This window comes from Balearica regulorum, chromosome 12 (assembly GCF_011004875.1).
Source record: "Balearica regulorum gibbericeps isolate bBalReg1 chromosome 12, bBalReg1.pri, whole genome shotgun sequence".
NCBI classification, from domain to species: domain Eukaryota; kingdom Metazoa; phylum Chordata; class Aves; order Gruiformes; family Gruidae; genus Balearica; species Balearica regulorum.
Genome location: NC_046195.1, coordinates 12,733,347 through 12,748,220, shown reverse-complemented (window position 1 = coordinate 12,748,220; position 14,874 = coordinate 12,733,347). Strand labels below are relative to the sequence as shown.

Genomic DNA, 14,874 nt, shown 5'->3' with positions numbered 1-14,874 from the left:
ATTTTTTGCAAAGATTGTCTCCTCCTCCTTCTCTCTTCCCCCCCCAGCTTCTTCTGGGCTACGGTAGGATGTTTCAGGTATGACATAAATGCGAAACATGCAACCATGCAGTCCAACAATCAAAACCTTCTATAGGATTTAGGGATAGAGCAATCAGACTGAAAACTATACCCTTGATTACCAGGAAACTTTCTAAGCCAGCTTCAAAGGGGCTTAGCTTGTTCCGTAAGTAGCAATGTATGTAACACATACTGGTCTTATGAGTTTGGCATCTTAAGCTGAAAACATGTTTTCACTCTATTGATGGAGAGTAGAGAATAAGCATTACTTCAGGGATGAAATCAACTCAAACCACTTTCTCTTAGGAAGTAACTGCGTGAAGAAGATGCACTTGGCCTTTCCTTCATGAAGACACACCTTTCTAAACTATTTTCTCAGCCAAGTCTGGATAATGTGCCGTGCTTTTAATTAATGTTTGTGTTGACTTAGAGGACTTTGAAACTACTACTGCATGCAATCTGATCCACTTTCTTTCCCAATATACGATAGAAGGACTCATTATAAATGTACCAATAACTAACAAACACTTGTGTGCTCCAAATACTCTATTTGGGAACCAAGTGGAAGTTGCACAAAAATAAAGACATGCTTGAATTTTGACCAGGATCAAAGCACAGAGTGACCTCATCACAGAAAGACCCTCAGCAACAACCATGAGTGCTGAGCACAGAGGGACATGGTACAGGTGCACAGTGGAACAGGACATAGGTCCTGGTGGTCCCAACACAACGCACAATAAAAGAGGAGGGTGCACTTGCACTTCAGGGAGTATTAGAAGAGTAAGAGTCACAAGTGAGCACATCTGGATCTTTGGCTCCTTTCTGGGGAGAACTAGGACAATGTCATTTGCCCTGCACACAGCATGTAAAGTTGGTTTTGCCTCAGGCAATTAAATCCAGAGGTCTGAGGCTCCCTTACTTGCATAAGTTTCCTTTATACTCAGTAACAGGATAATCCAATGTCTGCTGAAAGCAACTGAACTCTAGACTGAGCCTTGATTCAGACCTAAGTCATGGCTTTAGCTTTCATACTTACCCTCCCTGTCCAACGACAGGTAGTATCTTCACATTTTGTTGTATGCTATCTCCATTTTTCTTTTTCGCATAGTACATTCCTTGCCATTCCTGAAAATGGAATTCAAGTGGAAGTTCAGATAAAACACGAAGAGCAGCTGTAGCTTCATACCTTTTTTCACTGAAAGCTGTCTTACAATACAAAACTAGTCAGGACTGGTTAAATGGTGCTTACCCTCAAATTTCTCCCCTGTAACTAACATGCAGGTCACTGTTGCCACCAATGCATGGAGAACTTCCAGAGGGGCAGCCCGTGAGTGCCTGGATGGCAAGAGCCAAACCTCAGGTGCTGTGGGAATCAGAACCCCACATTCTCTTCCCAGTCCTACCCCAACAGTGTTCAAGGTCACTGGGGGGAGATGTGGCAAAGACCTCTGCAAGAGCGAGAGCTTGGACCAGCCCCTGCCTGGAGCAAGAGTCCCCAGGGGCTCCAGGAGTGCCTGCAGGCTCTGACAGTGAGGGGCACCCCCCTGCCCTGCCCCACAACCAAGCACCACATGGCTGGGACTGCCACACTGACCTGCCTGACTTTCTCCCTGACTGCACTGACTCCTCTCAGGACAGGAAGGTTGGTGAGAAACTACTATGCCAACCTGCCCACCTTCCCTTCTGGACTGCACCGTCTCTCCTGCAGACCTGTCCTGTCACTGGTTAACATGAAATATATCTGTGACTAAAAGCACTTTGACATCCTAGCACATTTACTTTCCACATGTCAGTTCAGTCTCAAAAAGTGGCACAGATTCATCCTGGCTTTTTAAAGCAAAAGAGAGCTTAGTAGAAAAGCTACTGGATTCTGCCTCCCATCTGCTGACCTCCCCTCTAAAAGCACTCTGGTTTCAGGATCACATTTAAGTAAACAATTTTTGAAGTATCAGATTTTCACTGCCAGTATCATTGTTTTTTGATAAAGTTCATAAATGGGGAAAAAAAAGACAAGGTGGAAAGGAATTTTTCATTTTGCAGTGAGAAGTCTTTTTTTTTTTTTTTTTTTTCCCCTCTGGAAATGAGACATTGCTTTCTAGTGCAGAACCTCGTTTTCTCTTTCAGTGAGACTCGGGAAATGTCCCTTCTCCCTTGCTTAAGACATGCTTTTACATGAAATACTGTTAAAACTTCATTTTCGTTATTTAGAGATTTTAAATCCAGAAGGCACCACCACAGTCTAACACCCAGCCCCAAACCACCTCCCTGCAGGGCAGCCCACACCCATGCTGTGCAGCAGGAGAGCTCCCATGCCGACGCACGCAGTCACGGCTAAACGCAGCTTCAGCACATGCCGGGGCATGGACCCCTTACCTGTTGCTCCCTCACCACGCTGCTGCTGCTTCTCAAACTGTGCTACAAATACCACAGCAAAGATATGGACGACTGATAGATGTCCTCAGGTCTCCCCTCGCCTGTCATGCCTGGACTAGAGCTGCCCTCTCACAGGGCTATTTAGGAAAACTCAGGGAAAGCAAAATTTGGGAACCCTGCATCTCCCCCTTTCATTTCTGCAGCACAGAGGCCAGTAATCTTCCAACAGAGCCAGTCTTTTGTAACCTAGCAGCTGACAGGACTTACAATCTTGCCTACACATTTCCATCCCTACAATACTTGGTGGAGGTCTTTTTTTAATAGATGCATATTTTGAGCTGGGCATCTAATAAATACCAAGTGATTACTAAATAATTGATTCCATATTACATATGCACTTAATACAAACTACCCATGCCAACTGCTGTCTTTCAGTTGAGTTCAACAGACTTTAGATCTTACAAACATATGTGAAAATACGTTCATGAGGCAGATGATACGTATTTATTTATGTTAGACTGACAGATCTCACAGTCAAGCAGGCCAGAGCACAGGTACAGAGAGAACAGTTTTGCATTTATGTTGATGGAGCCAGCAAATAGACTCCAGCCCGCAGAGAGCTGCATGGTGACAGGCTGTGCAGAAAAAGATACGAAAGGCTTTTCCAAGGATCTGTCGGAGAAAAGAACTGTGCATAACAAACTGGGAAGCAAGCATAATATCTTCTCCTGTGAGCTGCATGAGGAATACAAATGAAGACAGAGACAAAATTCAATGCTCTCATAATTAAAAGTATGCATATCAATAGTTTCCTGACAACCATGATAAGGCAGAGATGAGTAATCGATCTCTAACCCAGGTAATAAACCCAGAATATACACAAAGAGGTGAAGTCATAAAGTACAGATTGGATGATTCTTGCATTGAAAGTGCATCCTTTTCAAGACAGGTTATTCACTAATGTGCTCCTCTTAGTCAACAGATCGATTCTTCAACTTGTGAATTTCTAAAACCTGTGAAACTGTGGCAGGAAATGTGTGAGGGAAAAGGTCAGCAGAATTCTGAGAAATAGGAGGTCCAAGCCAAACTCCTGCTGGTAGGTAAAGTTCTCCCAGGGATGTTACTTAACCACATTTTAAGAACGCCATATGCTCTCTCACAGAGCCTCTGTCAGCAATCCAACAGAGAAGAGCTATTTCACAAGACGTGCTGTCAGTCAAGCTCATCCTTATGTCTAGATTACAGCCACACAAGTGACAGTGATCAGTCATTTCTGCACAGCCTGGCGTGCTGGGATCCAGTGCAGAGTAGAAGCCATACATGCTAAAGAAAACAGTTTCACCCTTTATAGAGCAAACCAACACTGAAGTTTCAAACTTCATTACGAAGGCCATGGCACACATCTATCCACTGAACACTCACATGCAGAGTAAATAATCCCCCAATTCAGCCTTCCTTTTAGATTGAGGCTTCTTGCACTAAACAGCAAAGTTCAGCGAGCTACTTGTAGAAAACAGAGCAAACCAAAATAAACACCAGATGTCATGAAAACAATATCACAGAAAGTAAGGGTGAGTTAAGAAGGAATTGCCATAGACCTTTATCACAGAGCTTGATCGCTCTCCCACCCTCTCTGCAAAGATAGCTATCTTGGAAATAATTCCCAAGGAGTGAGAGGAATTGCATGTCTTGTCTGATTTATCAATAGCTATCCATCTCACTTCAGAAAAAGGAAAACTAAGATAAAGAGCTTTGTGTCAAACTGCAGAGATCAGAGGCAGCAAGAATTGTAATCAGAATTGCACATTTCATCTTAATGGATGTGATTTCAATCATGAAACAGAAGAATGAAGAAAGTACAACTTGTTTTTTAACTCCTCAAATATGGAAGGGTGAAAATGCCTTTCAATAACGTTGGCTTCTTGCAAATTACACCCAGCTGTAGTAACAAAAAAAATGAACTTCCAGAGATATTTTTTTTTGTTAAGAGAAACAACATCCTGACCCAAGAATCCCTATGTACCATGCAATTAGCAATTTTTGTGTATAATGCCTATGAACTTTTGTTTGGATATACTGAACTTACTCACAGCACTATGTTTGTCAGCACAAGAGGGGAAATGCTGCTAGAGTTCATCTTCCTCAATTCCATTTAAAGACCAGAAGTAGATTTTATACAGCTTACATTTTTCTCAAGATCAGAAAATCTTGCTTTCCATTATTTTTGTTATATTACCATGTTTGTTCAAAACAGAAAAGCCAAATCGATTGACAGGAGAATATCACAGTAGTAGACAGTTGGCTTTTTTTGTATGCTACAACCTATAGAAGCCAATATATAGCCTAGTGTAATGGAAAGCAGCTATTTAAATTCAGGATATAAACAAATCACAAGCCTGAAAACAACATACAGACCATGTTAGAATGATCCAGACATAAATTAGGCACCTCTGAAAATGCTGTAACATCTTAACAGACATTATTTCAAACTAAAGCACCTTCAAAGGGCTGCAGTATTCCAAAGGTTGCTACGCACGGTTAACCTCTACTCACAAATACTTCCTCTAAGAATTTAATTTGCAATTCATTTTTCTATTAATATATAAATGTAAGGCTACATAGATTGCATACTATAAAATGTTCCAAAGGGAAATACAAAAAACATGTAAACAGAACATATCCACCTCTAAAACAGCTTAAGCTGTTCCAGACAGACAGGTTTAAATAAGTAGTATTTCATTAGCCCTTGCAGTTGGAAGTCCTAGAGCCAGGAGTAAAATAAGTGCAAGGAAACAGATGGATTAGGGTTAGATTTCTATCATTCATAGAGTAAAATATATTTCTGTTATTAAAGATATTTTTATCAGCACACTAAAATATTAAAAATTCAATCCGTATCTTGAGAATTGATGTTGTGGATTTAAAGCCTGACACGTCTAATGTATTTGAATTATAACTCAATAAATACTCCCTCATAACATTGGTTTTGTATTACACACATTTACTGAAATGATTTCAGTCAGGCAAGAGAGGTGTGAAGCACCATAATCCAAGCTATTGTCTATTGCTGCGATCTCCTCCAAAAGGCCAATACATGTAGAAATGAGCGACACATTCTTGTTGAAAGGCACAAGCAATCCGCACCCAGCTAGTGTGCAGCTTTTGTTGATGAATGCTTGTGTTAGTACCCTGATTTACACAGTATGACTCATCACAACTTTGCATCGGTGCTTTCGCATCACTGCCTAGATACACAGAGTGCCATGATTCATTTTAGCATCCCCCTGCTCTGTGTCAATAACATGGTGCCTCCCCGCAGACAGTCACAGTATGACCCAACTAGCTATCCTGACTCAGGACTGAGCATGGGCCATGACGCATCTACAAACACGCCAATTCCCAAATCTCTTTGTGTCACCTCCATGATCGTCTTCCTATAAGGTACGATGACATGTTCAGTGACATCAGAAGCATTTACACCTCGTTGTCAAAATGCAAATGAAAGCTCCTAGGTGGATCCTCACACTACAGCCACAAGAGTTCCAAAGGAACATCATGTTGCTACCAGGCAAACCGTAATGTCTCCCTGTAATGACCTCCCTTGAAGCCAGCTGCGCTTCCTCGTGCACTTTCTTGGTGCAACAAACATTTCTAATGGAAATCCATTAGACAGCTCCCATGTCATTAGAGAATAAAAGATAGTGACAGCTGGCAGCTGACACTGCCTGTCACTCTCAAGTGATATTGCAAATATCTCTTCTGATATCTTTACATTCTGAACTTGCAAATCAGCTTCCACATTTCATGCTGAAATACTTCAACGTGGTTCTTTTCTCATTTACATCTCACTGGATAACATGCACATCCATCCCATTTCTTTTTGGTATTCCCACACCTTTTGCTACATACAGCATATATTATAAAGAAACACAGCAAGTCACTTATTTTCATAAAACATGTACCTCTTCCAAGCAGGAAAAAAGAAGCCCTGAAAAAAAATAGCATTTTTTACTTTCTCTTCTTGTTTGAATAAGAAAGCTGCAAATACTATGTGTCTCTGAAGCTGCAATTTACATCATGTGTTATCCCTAGACAATAATAACTTTTACAGGTAGCAAATGATAAGCGATTACTCACCTTTCCTATCTTTATGCAGGAATTAATTGTATCTAGGAAATCAGCTTTTTTTTCATTTATAGGCACTTCTGTTAATTCCTTTCCTATTAGTTCACCTATTTGATAGCCCATCACTGTTTCAAAAGCAGGATTGACGTACTGTGAAATACAAACAAACAAACAACCATTCAACAGAATACTTAAAGCATAACAGAATCTCTTTTTTCTATTGGCTAAACCAAGGGATCTCTTTCTCAGCCTGAAATAGATCTTTGTATGTACTGCTTCTGAGAGAGATGCCTACATTTTTCTCTTTGTGAAGCAAAACAGGAATGTCCATGCTAGAAGAGTTGTGTAGAAGTGTGCATGTGAGCAGAGAGGGAAATTATGGAAGCAGCTGAGTATTACATATCCACAGAGATTAGACAGACAACATAAAATCCTGAAAAATGAGCTCAGTCAGTTCTCAAACCTATACACCTCAAACCTGCCTCAGTGTTCCTAAAAATCACACCTGGTACCCAGGTACCATAATAACAGCATCTGAACGCCTCACAACTTACAGTGTTTCAATACGAGAGAAATAAAAAAGGTGCCACTGGATGCCCTCTGCGCCTAAAGTTTCCCCCAAAAGCTCCTTCCAAACGATTCCCCCCTACATGAGAAAGCCCTGTCTGCTGGAGATCCGGGACTCTTGCACGTGTCGGTTGTCTCATATTCTGGGGCTGTCTGCAGAGGGACAAAATTTGGTCTGAAAAAACATATTTAAAACATCTTCAGGATATCTTCTGTTATTTTTGTAAAAGGGATGAAGAAGGCACATCCTTCAATGAAACTGCCATTGTCAAGATTTGGGTCAAGAGGGTACAATTTATATGCATGCTCTAACTCCCAGAGGCTTACACTCGAGCTCTTTACTGATAATAAAATCACTCCTCACAGCCTTCATAGCTAGGGATGGAACTAACTTCCTTATAAAGATGGTGTTTTTCAGGACTGCAAACCTAAGCACAATTTCTTTTGCCTTTTTTGAAAAAAATTTTAGGAGATTATTACATTCAAAAACAGTTGGCCCAAAAATCCCAATGCATCAAACAGTATCAGATTTATTAAAAAAAAAAAAAAAAAGTGTACTATATTTAAATAGAACTTCAATTAGATCTGCTTTTCAAGAGCATCAAATTAACATACAATATTTTTGGAAAAGAATGCATACAAGCCAGTCAGTGGCTGCATTCATTCATGATATAAAAAGAATCATTACAAAAAATAAAAACAAGAGAGTAATCCTTATTCATTCAGAAACAACAATCCCCCTTAAAATTTACTTGATTTATGCAAGATACTTTACATGGAGAAAATTCTTCTCTACAGCTAAACTCACTCCAGTCTTTTTAGAACCATTAAGTTAGGTTAGATTCTTAGACTATAAGAAAGAGTAAATGTAGTCATGGATGAAATAAAAAACAGTCAGTCCACAGAGCAATCTTCTGTACTTATAAAATTAACTGGAACAAACCTGTATTACATGGTCTTCACTTGTGATCTCAATGGCTTCTTGACTTTTCTCTAATGCTGTAAATAATGAATTACATGCCCTGGAGACCAAAAAAAAAAAAAAAAGCCTCTGATTAAATTTAATCCATGTAATTCTGTATATGACAATAAGGTATTGCAACTCAGTACTGAATAAAATTGTACTTTAATGATTAACATGTTTTCTTCAGCTAACTAACATTGTATAATTAACTACAGTACGATAAAATAAATACTCTTTTAAGGATGTGACTGAATTGGCATTTTTTTGTTGATGATGTTTTTGTTAAAATTACCTTAGTTTGAACTGTGCCCGCACCTCTCCAAATTCCAGCTGAATCAACTCATTGTAACAGGCCATTATATTAGAATTTTCTACATATCTCTGCAAATAAAAGGTTAGACATATTTCATTAATACACATTTCTGTATTCAAGGGTATGAAGCTCTGGGTTTTTTTCCTTGATAAAGAACAAAAAAGGAGTAGATATGCCAAAAATGAACATGTTCTAACACAAGCAACATATGAAGATTATATTTTGGGACTAGTAAAATTTGTCAGGTTACTACATTTTGAAAAGGTGACAGATTCTCATGGCAATAATCTGTTTATTCTCTGTGGCTGTCAGTATGATTAATAAATAAAATAATCTACTTTTAATCAAGTTATATGCTTTCATGCTACTTAAATAACATTGAACTAATACCCCAAATTGTATGCATAGAAGAAAGCAAAACTTCCTGACAAATACACCTGCTACCAGATACAATTACGCATTTTGGGGCTTGTATAGCAATGACTTCAGTATCTTTGATGTTTTTTTAAAACATATTTAACAGGTATGAGCCTGAATGTTAAATCTTTGTTCATGCTAAACTGCCACAGACATTGATAGTTCAGAGGGAGGACTGATTATCAAAGGTAAGCTACCACATCAAGGCCACTAAACAAAATTTTCTATGCTTTGCCATTAGTCCTATCTCCAAGGCTCTGATCCATAAATAATTCAGAGCCTGTGTCGCATTACTTGTATGTACAGAGTCATTCCAGTGGGCACATAAGTACAGTTATTTTCAGGCTTTAGCACTTCCTGTATTAGGACCTTACTACAAATAAGCAAATAGGTGCAAATGGATTGTGATGGGATAGCAAAAAATCTGGTGAGGGTGCAACCAAATACTCTGAATCACACTGTAAATCATGCACATTTTTGTTCCATTGTCAGCTTAATGTACAATAAAGAATCCACTTAACTGACGCACTAATAAGCACCTTTCCTGCTTAATTGGAATAGTTGCCAAGGAACAGATTCAATGTCATACTTTTCAGGTGCCTCCAAACAATAGATAATAGCACTTGGCAGTGTCTGAGGCCTGTTTACAGATGTGAATTGGCATTTGATAGAAGAGATTTCCCACAGCACATTCTGTTGTTCATTGCAAGCTGCTCTCAGGCTCTGCTATAGTCACTAGTCAATTTTGTCAATGCCAACTTTTCAAACAGAGCATTATGTACTTACTCTGAAATAAATGTATAAAGCAGAAAAGTCTCAGCACCACATCTTGTATTCCTGAGAATGTCCACCTACCTAGTCAGCATTATTCTGATTCTACTGGTGTATGGTAGTTCAGAATTGGGATATATATACATATAAGAATAAGCAGCATGAACAAGATTTACAGGTTGGATTACTGACACAATCACTGATAGCCAAACTTCTGGATAGTTTCTTGCATGGCAATTTCGGAATGTCAGAGCAACTTAGCAGAGTATAAAACATACATACCCTTGTGAAGCCAGCAGCGATCAGGGGCAATATTGATGACTCTTCACGATCAGCATGCCTTTTAAAGAAGGATGATAAAGTCTGAAATTATTTCTGTAATCAACTGAGACCAAATTTCACAAGCCATTGACATACCTGTACCCCAGATGTCACACTAAAGGCAAATACAGCTGGATACTTATAGGATCTATGAATAAAGCATATTTTTTGCATTTTTTATAAGCCTTCATCTTTGGCGCAAATAAACCAAAACATTATTTTCCTTTTTGCACGTAATGAGCTGCTTGCATCACAAAAAACTAATGCTTCAAGAAAACAAATTAATTAGCTAGACTGTTGGACTATTCCTTCTTTTTGGGTGCTGGATTCTTTGTTGTTTATGCTGTCCCTAGTCAAAGATGCACTTGAAAGTCTACATGGCCAAAGTTTCAAGAAATTACTTCTTATCTGAGTGTACCAAATCTTTAAGTGGGCTACTCAAGATGCCGGAATGAGGATGGATTTTCTCGCGTCGCCTACCCAGTGCCTTCTAGTAGGTCACATACTCCTAAAATGAGATATCTGAATCATTTTGAAAACTTGGCTATACTAACTGTTAAAAGACACTCCAACATATGTGAATGTATGGCTTGAATCTGGAAGAAAGGCCATTATGTTAAGTTTCTGTAAATGAGCAGATGGAAGCTGGTCAAGTTTAGCAGATGGCACAATAGCTTTTAATGTGTGAAATTTTAGATCTTATGGCACCTCTTCTTTTTGTTTTCCGTGCACTTGTTTCTTATGGATAAAGAGAATGATGCCTACTGAAGTACCAAGTTTGCCCAAGATTAAGCAGAGAGAGAAGGGCAGCTGTCAGAAAAATATCCCCATTCCTCATGCTGGCTATCTGGTAATGCTGCCTCCCAGAAGCACAGAGGACAGCCATTCTGCAGGGAGGAAAAAAAAAACCCCAAAACCAATGAACTGAACTGCAGGAAAATGAAGGAGAAGACTCTCCATATGCTATTGGCTAAATGTCAGGCTTTTTCACAAATATGCTTCTTGCAGCAAGAAAGGAAGTGTGTGAAAGTGCTCTGTCTGTGAAATCCTAAATGGCAACTTGAGAACGCTTGTGTTTAGCACATGGGAATGTGACACTGTCAACTCGGTCCCAGTGGAAGGCAAACTCACTTTGGAAGTTTCCAGTAGCCAGATAAATCTGAAAAGTTGGAAAGCTCAAGCTCCTGTGATATTGTCACCACAAGGGGCTATCATCTTGTCCCTGCACACAATGTGAGCATTTTGAAAAGACAAAAACAAACTACAGGGAAAACCCCTTTTGAGCAGCTTCCTAATTGTGAGTCAGCAAGCCCAGCTTCCAAGCTCTCCTCACTTTTGAGAGGAACTGCTGGCCCACAGAACCACAGGTGTCTTTCTCACTAATGTACAGGAAGAAGCTCTTGAGTTACTGTTTGCTCTTTTGCTCCTTTTTTTCTTTTCTTTTGCATTAGTTCGATGAGAGACAATTCTGACTGTAGAAGCAATGGTTACCATAGTCAGAAGACTTCCTAGCATAAAAACATTAAAGATGATATTCACAATGGAATCCCTTGAAATGTTTAATGAGGGTCTTTTGTTGACTAGAAATGGTGGTGGAAAACAGGATTTTTAATGGGAAATTTCAATACCTCTGAATTGGCTTTCAGAATAAATGTTTTCTGAGAAATGGACATTCCCAAAATTGCACTTTGAGGAAATTATCTTCCATTTATTTCATATCAGATGAAATATCTTGCATTTTTGTTACTTTACATTATTTTATGATATATAAGCAATGTTTTCAGAGGGAGGAAAAGGAAAAAAGCCTATGCACTGCTTTACTGAGATGTCATAATATAGTCTATTTTATTTTTAAAACTTCTACAGTCAGATGCTACTTTATACTGATCAAATTGTTCTATATCTTTTTTTGTAACTCAACAGTTCTCCTGTTTGTGCTGAGATTAATCAGACTGAAAGACAGATCAATAAAGGTTCAAAGTGTTATTTTTATTAATATCAAAACACAGATCTGTGAGGCAGTTCCACAGTTCCATACATGATGTTGCAGAGGTTATCTGAAACATACTCCTAAAGCCTCCAGTGATCAGGAGAGGGGAAAAAACAAACCAAACCAAAATAATCTGAAGCGAGACCTCTTGAGTAAAAACTAGAAATCAAAAATCTTGTCCCAATCCTGTGGTCAAGGATGGTGAAAATTCTGTAACACATTATTACTAGCACAGTAAGAAGTTCTAATTCAAGTTTTTTAATGTATTATTTACTTTTACAATGCTAAGATTTACATTTTGTTGATCACATGAATGTAAAGATATGAGTATTTACCTTCGTACTACACCAATAATGACTGTATTTTCTGAGGGCTTTGTTGTTCTGATAGACCTTTAAATAAAAAGCAAGTTTAACATTTTTTAAGTTCACATTTCAGAAAACATGACTTTACAGAATCTTCACACAGTACTTTTCTTAAAATGTCTCTTTTAAATGGTTTAACAACAAAACAAAAATCAAATCTCGAGCCTGCTGGACCACTAAGAAAGGAGGATAAATTTAGTAGTGTCTGAGACTCCATGAAAAAAAAAAAAGACACAGGGAATGTAGATTAATCTAAACCTCGAATATTCTCAGTGGGGGAATAGCAAAAATTCTCCCTTCTGAAACAGCATGGAATGGACTTGTTTGCAGGACTTCACCTCACTCATTTAAGGAGCATTTTATTTTATTCTGGGACAGAACTGTAAAATTGTAACAAGGGAAACAGCACTGATATCTAGCCTTTGCCTGAGAAAGATTTTATCTAGTTACTTTAGCAAGGAGAAGAGCTTTTGTCCCAGTGCCCTGAACCCACCACACTCACCCAGGGTACATAATCTGACCCTGCCACCCCCACCCCACAGATTGTTATTTAGTCTAGACACATTCCCAAGGGGTATTTCACTGGAAAGTCACTGAAGCAAAGCACCACTGCCTGTTGGGTCTCTGTGGAGACTCCTTTCCCCCTTTTTCATACTTTACAGCAGTTTGTGAAAGTATTTTTGGAATCAGTTTGCAACTTTGCTCTTCATAACAGATTTTCAAATGTTGTAGGTATGGAAACGTGCACACAAAACATTGCCTATTTGCATCTGGAGTTACTCAACAGCAAGTGACATTTCAAAAAATTCAGAACATTAATGAAGTGAACATATGATTAAATTGCTTGGTGGCACATGCAATCGAGGCAGTTAATTTAATGTGCAAACAAGGAACCAGGTATTTGGAAAAAAAAAGAAAAAAAAAGTTTAAAAAAGTTCACTATGGCAAGAAATTTGTACACTGTGGCTCTAAGCCAGATAGAGCTTCAGATATCCTAGTGCACAACAAAAAATGCTGCTGCTATCAGATGTAAAGCACTGAGGTAACATTAATTGATGCTGCCAGCAGACATCTGTCCAAAAAAAATATTAACGTTCGACAGATTTTACAAAAGGGTCGTATAAAAGCAAAAAAAATTTTCATGATGTGTTAACTATATGGTTAAGTATTAATTATGCTTACCTGCATAATGCTTCTGCATCGAAGTATCTGGAATGTCTATGGTCAATAATGATAATGTCATGGTGTTTATCAAGAAAACACTCTAGTGCAGACTCAGGTGTCCTGGCAATATTACATCGAAATCCAGCTTTCTCACACGCCCAACAGAACCCATTACTCTGGTTATCTTCTTTGGCAAACACTAGAAGTACCTGGGTCAAAGACAGACAGTGAATCATTACAAACAAGACAGATAGTGAATCAAACAAACAAGCCTTACATATACAGTAGATTCTGTGACTTTTGCCTGTTCTTAACATGTTTTTTAAAGCTACTTCCAAGGCTTAATCCATTGGTTTTGAGAAAATTGCTTTCTACAGACTATTGCTTTTTACAATTGTCTGTATACAGAGGTGTTTCGAGTGGATAAAATAGTCTGCCAGAGCCATTTATATGCACATGGGATGAACAAGTTTGGGAAGTGGTTCTCTTGTCATTAGCTACCAAGAGAGCTTAGACAATCAGTTGAGACTAGATGCCTACGTTTCAGACAGTGTACATGAAATAACAGACAATTTCTTCTCTGAAATTGTCTCACATACAACCGCTTTCTTGGGTTTTATTTTTCTTGCCAGGTTCGTATTCCAGAAAAAAAATATGCTATGGTTCACCTCATGTGAATTAATATTTAACAGTGTTTCAATGGCGTGATGAAAAACGTGCTTTCCTTTTCATCTTGTTCTAGTTCCCCAAAGTACTGGAAGCAGCCCACTCTGCAGGGTTTCTGGAAACTACAGACAGGCTGGTCAAGATGAACTCATGCAAGACTGGAATCATAAGCAGTACCCTGTATATGAAGTATGTCCCCATGTGACTCCTATGCAAAGCTTGCCATGGGATTTGTATCACAGAAGGAGGTTACCATGGTTGAAGTCCACAACTGGAAGTCAGATCTATGAGCCAGTATTTGCTCTGTCCTAACTTTCTGTGTAATTGTCAATGACATTAATCTCTCTGAGCCTTTTTAAAAATCAATACGATGCCTACATACTCAAAGTATGATAAGGCCCAATTCCTTCTAAAATGTATTTCAAATTCTAGGATTGAATATGGCACAGAACATAAACAAAGTCTGCTAAGGAAGACTCTCAGTGATGTGACTGTGCTTTGCATCAGGATAATATTTTGTAGAAGAAAACTTCTTTTGCCTGAAAGAAAACACAGAATGGCAGACTATAGATCTACGTTAGTGTTGATTCTGTGATGACTCAGTATATGCAGCCTTTTGGGAAAGATGGATAACTAAGCCAACATTTGGTCTATTGTCCCAAGACAGCAATCTTTCAGTAATTTAATCAAACCACACTTAGATATATGCTTTAGTCAGACAATAATCTGGAGCATGTGTAACTTGTACCACGTCCCACTGCCATTTATCTTCTGGGTGT

The 14,874-nt window shown here is 38.7% G+C and overlaps 1 protein-coding gene across 8 annotated transcripts in view; it reads right to left on the bottom strand.

Annotated features, from left to right (window-relative positions):
• PDE8A (phosphodiesterase 8A) overlaps positions 1-14,874 on the bottom strand; it is a 157,616-nt gene that overhangs the window by 22,416 nt on the left and 120,326 nt on the right. For all 8 annotated transcript variants that reach the window (XM_075765129.1, XM_075765131.1, XM_075765127.1 and 5 more), the window contains 7 exons: positions 13,448-13,638; positions 12,236-12,292; positions 9,872-9,929; positions 8,381-8,469; positions 8,068-8,146; positions 6,570-6,707; positions 1,096-1,184 (listed from right to left, as the gene is read on the bottom strand). In XM_075765129.1, the coding sequence (XP_075621244.1) occupies positions 1,096-1,184; positions 6,570-6,707; positions 8,068-8,146; positions 8,381-8,469; positions 9,872-9,929; positions 12,236-12,292; positions 13,448-13,638 (701 nt within the window). The remainder of the gene's footprint in view (positions 1-1,095; positions 1,185-6,569; positions 6,708-8,067; positions 8,147-8,380; positions 8,470-9,871; positions 9,930-12,235; positions 12,293-13,447; positions 13,639-14,874) is intronic.